Source organism: Mandrillus leucophaeus, unplaced genomic scaffold (assembly GCF_000951045.1).
Source record: "Mandrillus leucophaeus isolate KB7577 unplaced genomic scaffold, Mleu.le_1.0 Scaffold307, whole genome shotgun sequence".
Taxonomy (NCBI): Eukaryota; Metazoa; Chordata; class Mammalia; order Primates; family Cercopithecidae; genus Mandrillus; species Mandrillus leucophaeus.
In genome coordinates, this window is record NW_012103221.1 from 3,079,729 (window position 1) to 3,093,646 (window position 13,918).

Genomic DNA, 13,918 nt, shown 5'->3' on the forward strand with positions numbered 1-13,918 from the left:
TATGCACATTTCCTGGATATAGGAAGATTGACTGTAACTTCCTATTCTTTTATTATTAGATCCTGCTCTTTATTATTAGATGCTTTATGAGTTGTACTGATTGTTTTAAAATCCTTAGACATTCTAACCATGGTGTAGGGTACTATAGTGACCTCGAAAGCTAATGAGAAGACTGTAACTTACTTCTGTGATTGGGTCTGAACTGTCATATGAAACAGTTTGTTTTCTTTAAATTGTTGGGTACAATAGACAATGAAATGTAAATATTACTTTATAGTCACTTTTGACAAAATCAAAAACTTAATCTATGCCACTTTCCAGTTACTATTGAGATAGAGATGTGTGTGTGTGTATATAAAATATACATTATATATAACATATATGTATACATGTGTTATATATAATGTATATTATATATAATGTGTGTTATATATAATGTATATTTTATGTGTGTATATATATAGAATTTGTTTTTTTAGAGGATTTTGCTCTGTTTCAAGCAGTCTTCTTGCCTCAGCAGCTAGGACTACAGGCACATACCACCACACCTGGCTAATTTTGTTTTGTTTTGTTTTGTTTTTAGACAGGCTCTTGCTCTGTCACCCTGGCTGTAGTGCAGTGGTGCTACATGACTCACTGCAGCTTCCACCTCCTGGGCTCAAGCAGTTCTCCCACCTCAGCCTCCTGAGTAGCTGGAACTACAGGCACACACTACCACACCTAGCTAATTTTTATATTTTTTGTGGAGAGAATGTGTGTCTCCCCTCTTGCCTAGGCTGGTCTCAAATTCCTGGGCTGAGGCAATCTTCCCACCTTAGCCTCCCAGAGTTCTGGGATTATACTGTGAGCCACTGAACCGGCTTAAGATACAATTCTTACACCATAAAATTTACCCAAACCTTTCAAAATGTAAAATGTAGTGGTTTTTAGTATAGTCACAAAGTTGTGCAACCATCACTACTACCTAATTTTGGAACATTTGTCACCCCCACCCCCCACCAAAAAAAAAACCCCTATACCCATTAGCAATCAGTTCCTATTTTATGCTGTCCTTTCTCCTCAATCCCTGACAACTACTAGTCTACTTACTATCTTTATAGATTTGCCTATTTTGACCATTTCATATTAATGGAATCATACAGTATTAGTCTTTTGTGACTTACTGCTTGGGTTTAACAATCTTTTAGGATTTATTCATGTTATAGCATGTATCCATATTACATTTTCTTTTTTTGCCCAATATTTTGTCAAATGTATATACCCCACATTTTGTATATCTGTTCATCAGCGGAACATTTGAGATGTTTCTACTTTTTGGCTATTTTTAATAATGCTATTAGGAACTTTTAGTACAAGTTTTTGTTTGGACATATATTGTCACTTCTTTGTATACATTTTTAGAACTGGTAAACTTTTTTGTTTTTGTGTTTTGTGTTTCGTGTTTCTTTTTGAGACGGAGTTTCACTCTTGTGGCCCAGGCTGGAGTGCAATGCCGTGGTCTCAGCTCACTGCAACTTCTGCCTCCAGGGTTCAAGCGATTCTCCTGCCTCAGCTTTCCAAGTAGCTAGGATTACAGGCGTGCACCACCGTGCCCAGCTAATTTTTTGTAGTTTTAGTAAACAGGATTTCACCTTTTTGGCCAGGCTGGCCTCAAACTCCTGACCTTAGGTGATCTGCCTGCCTTGGCCTCCCAAAGTGCTGTTATTACAGCCACCGCACCAGCGGTAAACTGGTGTTTTTTGGTTAGTTGGTTGGTTGTTGTTGGTTTTGAGATGGAGTCTTGCTCTGTCACCCAGGTTGGAGTGCAATGGTGTGATCGCGTCTCACTGCAACCTCCACCTCCCGAATTCACACAGTTTTCCCTGCCTTAGCCTCCTGAGTAGCTGAGATTACAGGTGCCCACTGCCACACCCAGCTAATTTTTGTATTTTTAGTACAAACGGGGTTTCACCATGTTGGCTAGGCTGGTCTCGAACTCCTGACCTCAGGTGGTCCACCCACCACAGCCTCCCAAAGTGCTGGGATTATAGGCTTCAGCCACCGTGCCCGGCTGGTAAACTTTTTTTTTTTTTAATAGTGACTGCAGTGTTTGATGTTCTTGCCAGTGATATATAAGAGTTCCAATTTCACCATAATCTTTAGCAGGTAATACTGTCTTTTTTATTTTAGCCATCCTAGAAGGTATGAAGTGGTATCTTATTGCGGTTTTGGTATGCATTTTCCTAAAAATTGTTACGCATTTTTTCACGTGATTGTGGTTCACTTGTGTATCTTTAAAGAATCCTCACATTTCCTTCTCCTAGCTGCTGACCCCATGATGAGCAGCTGCCCTTCCCCATTCCACTCTTCTTAAGGAATTGGATACTAGATTTTCCTTTCTCTGTATCCCCACTAGCTAAAAGGATTTTTTGAAACTTTGTTTTTGATCATCTGTATTACTGAAACGTGCAGTTTGTTGAGTTTTTTTTCTCTTTATCATAAAACTGATTTTTTTATGCTAACTTTGCCGTATTTCCTTAGTCCATTGTTGAGACTCCAGAAAAGCTCCAGAATACCAAGATAATCTTGTGCAAAGTATAAATGGGTGGCAGAGAATTTTGAATCAAGTTAATTTTTCAAATCTTTGTTACCTGATAAGTTGGCTCTTGTTTTATCTTTATCTTCACAGATGTTTCAGCGTTTGTGTATCCATGTGATTCAGAGGCTGAGACCTGTGCATGCTCATCTGTATTTGCAGCCAGGAATGGAAGATGGGTAAGAAGTACTTTTTGAACGTGTGTGTGTGTGTGTGTGTGTGTGTGTGTGTGTTATTTTTGTTTTTTGTTGTTGTTGTTGTTGTTGTTGTTTTAAAGAGATAGGGTTTCTTCATGTTGCCCAGGCTGGTCTCAAACTGGTAGGTTCAAATGATCTGCCCGCCTCATCCTCCCAGATTGCTAGGATTACAGGCGTGAGCCACCTTGCTTGGCCCTAATTTTTAAGTTTCTTGATGACTTGCCTACAAAGTATTTTTTTAAAATCCACACTGAAATATTTGTTCTGTTTAAAAATAATCTGTAATAATACATTCAAGAAGGTAAAACTATTTTTGTTTTGTTTAAATTTTGCATCTGCAAAATCCTTTACAAACTACGTTATGGCTTAGTCTTTTTGTTTGCATTGATTTAGCCAGTCACAGTAATTGGAGTCTAGCTGCTTATATTATTGCAGTTGATATTCATTATCTCAAAGATAGAGAAATTCAGAGTTTAAAAAATATTTTTCTCTTGAACAGTATTTCCAGGCCTCATACATTCTCTAAGATCTATTTAATTGTCTTTTAGGTCAGATGATATGGATGCCTCGGTTGAAGATATTGGCGGTCGTTCATGTGTCACTCGCTTTGTGAGAACCCTGTTATTAATTATGGAACATGGTGTAAAACCTCACAGTAAACATCTTACAGAGTATTTTGCCTTCCTTTACGAATTTGCAAAAATGGGTGAAGAAGAGGTGAGGCTATATCTTGTCTATTTTTTGGATTATCTATCTTTTTTCAGTATTTGCAACTTAATTGCTTTTATTTTACATTTTTAAATTTTGTTTGTTTGTTTGTTTAGAGCCAATTTTTGCTTTCATTGCAAGCTATATCTACAATGGTACATTTTTACATGGGAACAAAAGGACCTGAAAATGTAAGTACAATTCTATTATACATCAGGAATTAGAGGCCATGGTTTTCATAGTTTGCATCGTGTGAAGTCCTGAGATGTTAGAACCCTTTTTAAAATCCCTTCTGGAACCTGATGTTAGATAGTGTGAAAGGTCTAAGATTGGTTGATGTTTTTAATGTAACTTGAATGGATATAGCAAGAAAGAAACAACTAGGTCGTTCATTGGTCATGTCTGGAACAAAGCAAATAAACTGAGGCAAAGTGGTCACCTAGTTTGGGATCTTATTAACAGTGAATTGTTTTTGTGAACATTTTGGTGGTCACATTTTGAAGTTCTTTGCTATTAAGTTTATGAGAGTCTTTCCAAAATTTAAGTAGCTGGTCTATTAATAATATTAAAGTATTACATCAGTTTTGTGTTGTTCATAAGAAATGCATTGGGTTGTATGATCTACTTGCACTCTTATTTAGTCCTTTTCTTAACCATAAGAGATAAGTACCCTTTATAACTCCATTTAACAGATGAGACAGTTGAGACTTAGAGAAGTTAATTTGTAATGCTTTACAGAATATACACTAGTAGATCATAAAATCTTTTGACTCTCTGCCTTTAAAAGTCCAAGTGAATGTCTCTTTGAAATACCTACTATTTGGATTATCAGGAAACTATAAATAAGGATTTCTTATTTTGTGTAACTGGCATTTTTATTAAATAGGAAATATTGTTTTATCATACTTGTAATTTTTATCCTGATTTGTCTTCCAATGAGCTTGCTTATAAGAAACAAGTTATTCAAGGATTTATAGGTAAGGTAAGTAGTCAGTGTTGAGAATTTTTTTTTTTTTTTTTTTTTTGAGATGGAGTCTCACTCTCACCCAGGCTGGAGTGCAGTGGTGCCATCTCGGCTCATTGCAACCTCTGCCTCCTGTGTTCAGGCGATTCTCCTGCCTCAGCCTCCTGAGTAGCTGGGATTCTAAGCGTGTGCCACCACTGCTGGCTAATTTTTGTATTTTTAGTAGAAACGGAATTTCAGCATGTCGGCCAGGCTGGTGTCGAACTCCCGACCTCAAATGATCCACCCGCCGCAGCCTCCCAAAGTGCTGGGATTACATGAGCCACTGTGCATGGCAGAAAATTGTTATTCTTCACAGTTCTGGCAATTTAATCTAAGATTGTCCTGAATGTGGTTTAGAGTCTTTTACATTAGATTTAGGTCTTTGTGCAGTTGTTTTTCATGTTACAAGCTCCTGCCACCATCTACACTGTTAAATAAAACATGTCATTTGTTCTCAAAATGATATTAAAACTACTACCATATTAAAATTGAATTTTATTCCAACTTAGCCTCAAGTTGAAGTGTTATCAGAGGAAGAAGGGGAAGAAGAAGAGGAGGAAGAAGATATCCTCTCTCTGGCAGAAGAAAAATACAGGCCAGCTGCCCTTGAAAAGATGATAGCTTTAGTTGCTCTTTTGGTTGAACAGTCTCGATCAGAAAGGTGAAATGTTTCGAATTTAAAATGTTTAAAGCATGTTTGGTTTTATTATTTTAACATATTGTTTACCACTAGCTTTTCCACTAGCTTTTTATTATATATGTTTAATTATGTAATTGTTACGCACTAGCTTTTATTATATAATTCCTTTTAAATAATACTACTATTCATCAACTCTTGTGGCATAAGAATTTCAGTTTTTTTCTACCAAACTTTTGCTTTATCTTTGAGTCATGTTAGAAATAGTCATTGAAAAAATATACAGTAAAATATCTAGCAAAATAGAGCGTGCATTCGTTCTTTAACCTAGCAACTTCATTTCTAGGAATCTGTGTCCAAAATACAGAAAGGTGTATATGCAAATCTGTTTATTGAAACCATGCTTCTGATAGTAAAAGACTAGAATCAGCTGAATGTACATCAAAAGGAAACTAGTTGAAAAAACAGCATCTATTCAAAAGAGTACTCTATAGCTGAAAAGGAAGTATGGAATTTATCTGTACTACCACAAAGAAATCTTTAGGATCTATTACTAGTAAAAAAAAAAAAAAGCAAAGGTGGGAAAACGTGTATATGGTATCGTATTTTTTCAGGGAATGCTATGATGACAGAGAGAGAGAGGGGGAGAGTGTGTGTGTGTGTGTATGTGTATGTGTGTGTACAACCAAACCTCATTATTTGTGGATTTCCTATTTGCAAATTCACTCATTTGCTAAAATGCATTTGTAATGCCAAAATTGGCACTCGGGGAGCTTTTGCAGTCATTCACAGATGTGTGCATATGCAGAGTGGCAAAAAACTTGAGTTGCCTGACATGCCTTTCTAGGTAAGGTCAAACAAGGCAACAATTTGCCTTTTTGTTTCAGTTTCCATATTGTAAACAAATGTACTTTTCATGGTGTATGCTGTGAAAATTTTTCGTATATTTATATTTTTTGTTCATGATTTTACTCTTTAAAAGGGCCCTCAACCAGGTGTGGTGGCACACACCTGTAGTCCCAACTACTTGGGAGGATGAGGTGGATTTTGAGGCTGCAGTACGCTACTTTGAAACCTGTGAATAGCCATTACAGTCCAGTTTGGGCAATATAGGAAGATCCATCTGTAAAAATAAATAAATAAATAAAATGGCCTTCAAGTGTAGTGCTGAAGTGCTCTCTAGTGTTCTTAAGCTCAAGAAGGCTGTGATATGACTTATAGGGAAAATATATATGTTAGATATGTTTCATTCATATGAGTTTTACTACTACTGGCAGTGAGTTAAACATTAACGAATCAACAATATATACTAAATAAGGTATCTTTAAACAGAAACACTCATAAAACAAGGTAATTGTATTGATTGGTTGATAAAAATATTGCCAGAGGCTCACAGAAATTTGTGTATTTTCCCTAGTACCGATAATTTGGTATTTGCTAATTCAGTATTTGCCACACTTTACAGAACACAACTACCTCAAATACAAGAAATGACTATAAATCAAAAACTTTTTTTTAAAATGGTTTCCAGTGGATAGAGGAAGAAAAACAGGGTGGAGGGGGAGGGAATAGATTCTTGACAGATTTAACTTTGGAATCATATAAATGTATAATTATAAATAAGTGAATAAGAAGTAATCTCTAAAAATCAAAAGCACAGTGAAATAAATGAACTTAACTATATATTAAATAGGTAAATTTCTAGTGGGATGTATAGGAAGGACAAAGAGAATTGCAAAATTTTCCTAAACTGTAATAGTAATTACATTGTTTGTAATAAAAGTATTATTCTGAAAATATTAATGTATATTACAGGATGAAGCAAATAAGTAACTGTTAATGTCATTGGAAACCAAGATTTTCAGCAAAAGAAAGATAAAAATATTATAGGGTTTTGCATAACTTATTTAAAACTAAATTTGAATTGGAAATATCAGTAGCAGTTTATGGTGTATTTGCAAACAGAAAATCTATTACAGAAAATGTTTTATCTACCACTGTTTTCTGAAAAGACCTGGAAACTCTGTACAACCCAGAATCAGTGAGTACCCTTGGCATCTAGGGTATAGTCTCTAGGTTTCACTTCCCACTGAAAGAATTGGGGTTCCTTGGAAAAACGACCAGTTCCAGTTCTTGGGAAAGAAATGAATGAGAAGCTTGGAATGTCTTGTCATTTTGGAAAGCAAGGAGGCAGTCTAAGACTACTGAGGTCATGGTAAAGAAACTCAAGAGCCAACTTACGGAGGTTTCTACTGGTCATAGATTGGACAGCTTTGAGCATCGGTAATAACTGCAGTGGACTGTGAATCAAATTAAAGATACTTAAATCCATGAGTTCATAATAATACCTAAAAAGAAATTTTTTTTAGTTTACTGGCAACTTTTGGAGTATACTAGGAAATCAAATCATTATTTTTGAAACTGATAAATAATGGAAACAGTATCAAGCATTTATTCTACTTGCAAGTATACTTCATGGCAGCCAAATGGTGATTGAGGGGAAGTTTGTGTTCTTATATGTATTCAAGCTAATTAATGAGCAAGGACAATTGGAATTAGAATATCACTGTTTTGGAATCCCAGATGAAATAATGGATCTAGGCAGTTATCATCATTGACAGAAAACCTTGCAGAAAGACTAACCCTTCCTTGTGTGCCTTCTACAAGATACTATTAATTAAAAAGTCAAACTTAGATCTCATGAAGTCTGGATCTGACTACCAGTTTATAGAAAATGCAGGGACAGAGTAACATGTTAAGACAGCACCATAAGGATACAATCAGCAAAGTATAAATGTGAGAGAAACTACAGGACAAATGACCTTCAACAGATAAATTGCAAACACAAAGCTGGTGGGGAAACCAATAGATTGAAATATTTAAGAGACATTTCAACTAATTATGGCAAAAGACTTTATTTGAATCCTGATTCAAACAAGTTAATTTTTTAAATGTTTTTAGAAACTTCAGGAAATGTGTACACTGGATATTGTATGATAGTGCGGAATTATTCATTTAGGCATGAATAATGGTACTGTGGTTATGTTTTTGAAACCTATCTGTTAAAGATACTATGATTTATGGATTAAATGATAAAACACCTGGAGTTTGCTTCAGAATAATTCATATTGAGTGGATGGGGGTTCAAATGAAACAAGACTGGCTATGATTTTGGTAAATTTGAAGCTGACTGATGGAATACTTGTGCTATTCTATTTTTTAATATAGCTGAAATTTTTATAAGTTATAAAAGAAATACGCAATCTAGGTGTAGTGGCTTGTGTCTGAATCCTGGTTACATAGGAAGATCCCCTGAGCCTAGTAATTCGAGGCTGCAGTGAGCTGCGATCACATCACTGCACTCCTGCCTGGGCAACAGAAGTAGACTCTGTCTCTAAAAAGAAGGAAAGGAAAAAAGGAAGAAATATACAGTAATTTTAAACTGGGAGATGAAATGCTAATTTCTAGAAGTCCATTTGGTTTTGAAGGGTCTCATGTCCAAAAAAAAAAAAAAAAAAAAAAGTAAGTAAAATAAGACCCATCCTACTGTTTTATATACTAAAATAGTAAGTTAATTAAATGAAAATGAAGTACATTTGGGCTTTCATTTACCAATCCTGGAATGTTGAAAAATTGCCTAAAAGACATTTAGCAAGCAAGTGTAGCTAGCAAAAAATCATTTTATGATGGCAGGTTAGTACAGTTACAATTGAATCAACAATTTTTGATACATATTGTAAATCACTGTAAAGTAATACAGAAGGAAGAAAAACTTATTTCCACTAATATTTTCTTTCAGGCATTTGACATTATCACAGACTGACATGGCAGCATTAACAGGAGGAAAGGTAGTACATTCTCTAATATTAGACAATTTGATCATCACAAAAATAATAACAGTTCTTAAATGAACAACTTTTGCTTTTGACAGGGATTTCCCTTCTTGTTTCAACATATTCGTGATGGCATCAATATAAGACAAACTTGTAATCTGATTTTCAGCCTGTGTCGATACAATAATCGACTTGCAGAACATGTAAGTGCTAAGGAACAGTCTTAAAGATTTTTGGAAAATTTTAAAAAGATTACCCTGAAATCTGGCCGGGTGCGGTGGCTCATGCCTGTAATCCCAGCACTTTGGGAGGCCAAGGCGGGAGGATCGCTTGAGCCTAGGAGTTTGAGACCAGCCTAGGCAACATAGTGAGAACCCGTCTCTACACAAAATAGAAAAAGCTAGCCGGGTGTAGTGGCACATGCCTGTAGTCCCAGCTATTCGGAGGCTGAGGCAGGAGTATCGCTTGAGCCTGAGAAGTCAAGGCTGCAGTGAGCTGTGATCTTGCCACTGCATCCCAGCCTGGGCGACAGAGCGAAACCCTGTCTCAAAAACAAAACAAAACAAGAATATCCTGAAATCCTCCTCTTTCTGTTTTAGATTGTATCTATGCTTTTCACATCAATAGCAAAGTTGACTCCTGAGGTATGTAAACATTTGTTAATTTATGTTTTTAAAACAATTTTCAGCACTGCTAATGCTTTCAAATGAGCCTAATTGTTCTTGAGAACAAATTTATCAGGGTTTCTCCCATAATATAATAACTTATTTTTAAGTGTATAATGTTAATAAAATGAACTACTAATCACGTCTTATTACGAATATAATTTTCCCAACTAAATGTAAATATGTATGTAGACTCATTGTATCAGAGTGCCACCTGCATGCCAGGCTTTAAAGTTGTTTGATTTGGAGCATATATCGTAATTGTGCCCAAAGAAAAAGTAGAGCAACCAGGACTCAGCATATGTGTAAACGTATGTAGAAAATACAGTGTTATATAAAAGTATTTTCGTAAAATGGAAATGTTATAACTATTTTAACAGTTGATGTCAAACGTTACCATAAATTACCCCTAAGGTTGTTATAGGAAGCTTTTAATCTAAATTTTTCAGTAGAACACAGTTGTCTCATTAACAATTTATTTTTGGGGTTAGGGACATGTTGCTTAAAGGATACATGTTTTCATGAATAAGTTCCAGAGATCTCTTGTGCAGTGTGGTGACAATAGTTAATTATACTTGAAAATCATTGAGTAGATTTTAAGTGTTCTGACAAAAAAATAAGAGTGTGAGGTAATGCATATGTGATTAGCTTGATTTTGCCATTCTACAATGTGTACATATTCCAAAATGTTGTACATCATAAATATTTACAGTGTTTGTCAATTTAGAGAATATTTTTATAATTATCTTTTCCAAAATACACTTGACATCCAGAAAAATCTATTGGACGTGGTTCCCAGTTGACTTTGTATCCCCTCGCTGATCCTGCTGCTTTATGGTAGTTCAGTTTCACATGTAGAAGTGTACTGCCTGAGCTCTTCTCCCCTAACACAGATTTAAACGTAGTGTGCAGTAGAATATATGTTTCTTTTCTACTGAAAGAGATGGGTTCAGATTGATCTAAATACACAGTCATATATGTGTTTTACAGGCAGCCAATCCTTTCTTTAAGTTGTTGACTATGCTAATGGAGTTTGCTGGTGGACCTCCAGGGATGCCTCCCTTTGCATCTTACATTCTGCAGAGGATATGGGAGGTAAGTCTTGCAGCAGGTGTTTTCAATGTTTATTTCCCTGAGGCTTTTATTTTTATAATATAGTCACTACCATTTTAAGTACCAGTTTCTTATTACCCCAAGATGGTTTTAGTAAGTCACAGGTTTGGGGAAGAAAAGAGTTCTTAGCTAGTCTCCTGTTGTATTAAAGACATTCTTGTAGCGTTATAAACAGCTTTAGCCTATTTGAAGTTTTCATTCCCCTACCCTCCAAAGTTCCATAAAGCAACTAGAAGTCCTAGAAATACAAACCAAGTGTTTTCAAGAATTGACAGAAATGGTAGAGGAAGCACCAACCACCCTTTTTCTTCGAGTTATGGCTGAGGTCACAAAATTTCTCCTTGTTTGAGTATTGGAAAAGCTCAAGACCAGGGGACAGCAAATCTTTTCCTGAAAGGGTCAGAGGAAATATTTTAGACTTTGTGTGCCATACAGTGTCTGTTGAAACTACTCAACTTTGCTGTGGTAGCATATAAGCAATCATGGACAAGAAATGAGTGGGTATGGCTGTGTTTCAATAAAACAACAACAATTGGCAGCCACAGAATTTGACCTACTGGCCATAGTTTACCATCCCCTACTCTAGATTCCTAGGATTCCCCTTTCTCATGAAAAAACTCTCCACAGCAGTACAGCGAGCTTCTTGTATTCTCACTTAGTACCAGGTTGGGCATGTAATCAGAAAAGTAAAGATGAGAAACCTTAGAGAAATAAAAATACTTTTAAATAAATTTCCAAATTTAGCAAGACCTAGAAGTCTGGAGTTCTCATATTTGTCTTATGGTTCTTGGTTATTTTAAATTTATTTTGTAAACCAGTGACACATTTTTCTGAACATTTCTGTTGACAAAAGTAGTTTTTAAAATGGGAAAAAAATAGGGTGAAACCTTTTTAATCTCTAATTGTCAAAAAAATACTTTAGCTTTAAGTATTTAATAGTATATACAAAAAGTAAGTAAAAGAAGTAATTGCTCATTCAGTTGGCCTTATATTCTGTTCTTGTCATGTTATTTGTAGGTGATTGAATACAATCCTTCTCAGTGTCTAGATTGGTTGGCAGTGCAGACACCCCGAAATAAACTGGCACACAGCTGGGTCCTACAGAATATGGAAAACTGGGTCGAGCGGTTTCTTTTGGCTCACAATTATCCTAGAGTGAGGACTTGTAAGTCAAATATTCAGAATTTCATAAGCCATTTATTTATTGTTCAAAGTTATGTTTTGTTTTGTTTTTAGACAACTACATGCCCATTGTTGTATAATACAGAATTTTTGGAGGTATTATTTCCTTGTTTTTTGTGTTTTTTTAAGGATAAGAAACCATGTTATATCTTGGGTAATATCATCACTACTATCATTTTTGTTTCCTTGCTTGATAAGAGTGATAAGGCATGATCAGCATTAATGAAGGGAGTAAAAGCTTAGAAAATTCTGTCTCAAAAATAACTTTTGAGAAGGTTAAGGATAAAATGGTAATAAAGACATAAGCTGAGAAAAACTATTGGCTGAAATTATGAGAGTTAAACACTTTAAGTTGTACACAAGCCAGTAAAAAAGATCTTAGGTAGACAAATATCAAAAACAATTCACAAAATAGAAAGTTGCTTGGAAATAAACATAGAAAATGTTATTTTGATAGTTCAAAAAATGAAAATCTAATTTTTAAATTTCTTATAATTATTATAAACTTTTCCATTTGCTGAGAAGGCCCTACAGTCAGTGATACTTAAGTAGCAATAAACACATCTGGAATCCAGATGTTGGATTCTTTTTTTTTTTTTTTTTGAGACAGTTTCACTCTGTTGCTCAGGCTGGAGTGCAGTGGTTCAGTCTCAGCACACTGCAACCTCTGCCTGTTGGGTTCAACTGATTCATGTTAGCCTCCTGAGTAGCTGAGATAACAGGTGCACCCCACCACACTCAGCTAATTTTTGTATTTTTAGTAGAGACAGGGTTTCACCATGTTGGCCAGGCTGGTCTGGAACTCCTGACCTCAAGTGATCCTCCTGCCTCTGCCTCCCAAAGTGTTGGGATCACAGGTGTGAGCCACCGCACCTGCCCCAGATGTTGGATTCTGAACACCATTCTCCAGTAAAAGAATTCACAGCTCCTAGGAGAAATCACTGATTTTAGGGCTAGGGCAGGGAATATACAAGATGAGTGTGGAATATCCTATATAGTGCCAGAAAGTGAAAGTACTCAAAAATCAAAATGGTGGGGGTATGTCAAGGAAACACAGAGCTAACCTGAAAAGAACTCCCAATGGCCAAAGCTGAAACAATTTGAGTAACAAAATAAATTATGTAGCACTGGATTATAACCCCAAGGATAAAATAAATATTCATGAGTCCATGCTTAGTAGAAATAAATGATTGAATAAGTAAATGTAGAAGAAGCAAATCTCCCATACAACAGAATTCCATATAATTTATGTACACATCTCCCCAGGAGGTGGAGCTTAATTCCTCACTCCTTGAGTATGAGCTTAGTGACTTTCTTCCAAAGAGTGGGGTGTGGGGGAAGTAACTTCACAGTGAAGAAACTTTACAGATACAACTCAGCCAGGTGATAAAGGTTAACATCATTGTTGATCGATGAGGTTGATAGTATGTACCCTTGATATGGCGTGATGGCAAAGGGCACTTTATCTCTTGTGGTCTTCCTTCCAAAAACCCATAACCTGAATCTAACCGTGACACACATCAGACAAACTCAGATTGAGGGACATTCTATGAAATACCTGACCAGTATTCCTCGAAACTGTAAAGGTCATTAGAAACAAGGAAAATCTAAGAAACTGTCACAGCCAAGAGGAAGTTAAGGAGACATAATGACTAGCTGTAATGTATACTAGATGGGATCCTGGAACAAAAAAAGGACATTAGGGCAAAACAAGTGAAATCTAAAGTTGAAAGTTTGGTTAGTAGTAATGTACTTGTGTTAGTTCCTTAGTCACAACAAATGTACCATCATAAAATGTTAACTATGGGGAAAACTAGGTGAGGGGGGTGTATCGAAATGGTTCTGCTTATTTTAAAATAGAAGATTCATTTGAGAGAAGCACCTTTCAGTGGTGTGAACACATATGGATTGGCATGGGCACTCTGCTCATGGGCCTTTTTTTTTTCCTGCAAGTTTAGTTAACCCCGCCATAATAGGATCCTTGTAAGAGCACATAGCCAAG

At 35.9% G+C, this 13,918-nt stretch overlaps 1 protein-coding gene across 1 annotated transcript in view; it reads left to right on the forward strand.

Moving 5' to 3' along the window:
- The window catches only part of USP34 (ubiquitin specific peptidase 34), a 247,464-nt gene that overhangs the window by 201,349 nt on the left and 32,197 nt on the right, over positions 1–13,918 (forward strand). Inside the window, 9 exon segments of the mRNA XM_011987324.1 lie at positions 2,669–2,754; positions 3,321–3,489; positions 3,597–3,671; positions 4,996–5,147; positions 8,923–8,971; positions 9,055–9,159; positions 9,556–9,600; positions 10,612–10,716; positions 11,752–11,899. Of these exon segments, the coding sequence (XP_011842714.1) occupies positions 2,669–2,754; positions 3,321–3,489; positions 3,597–3,671; positions 4,996–5,147; positions 8,923–8,971; positions 9,055–9,159; positions 9,556–9,600; positions 10,612–10,716; positions 11,752–11,899 (934 nt within the window).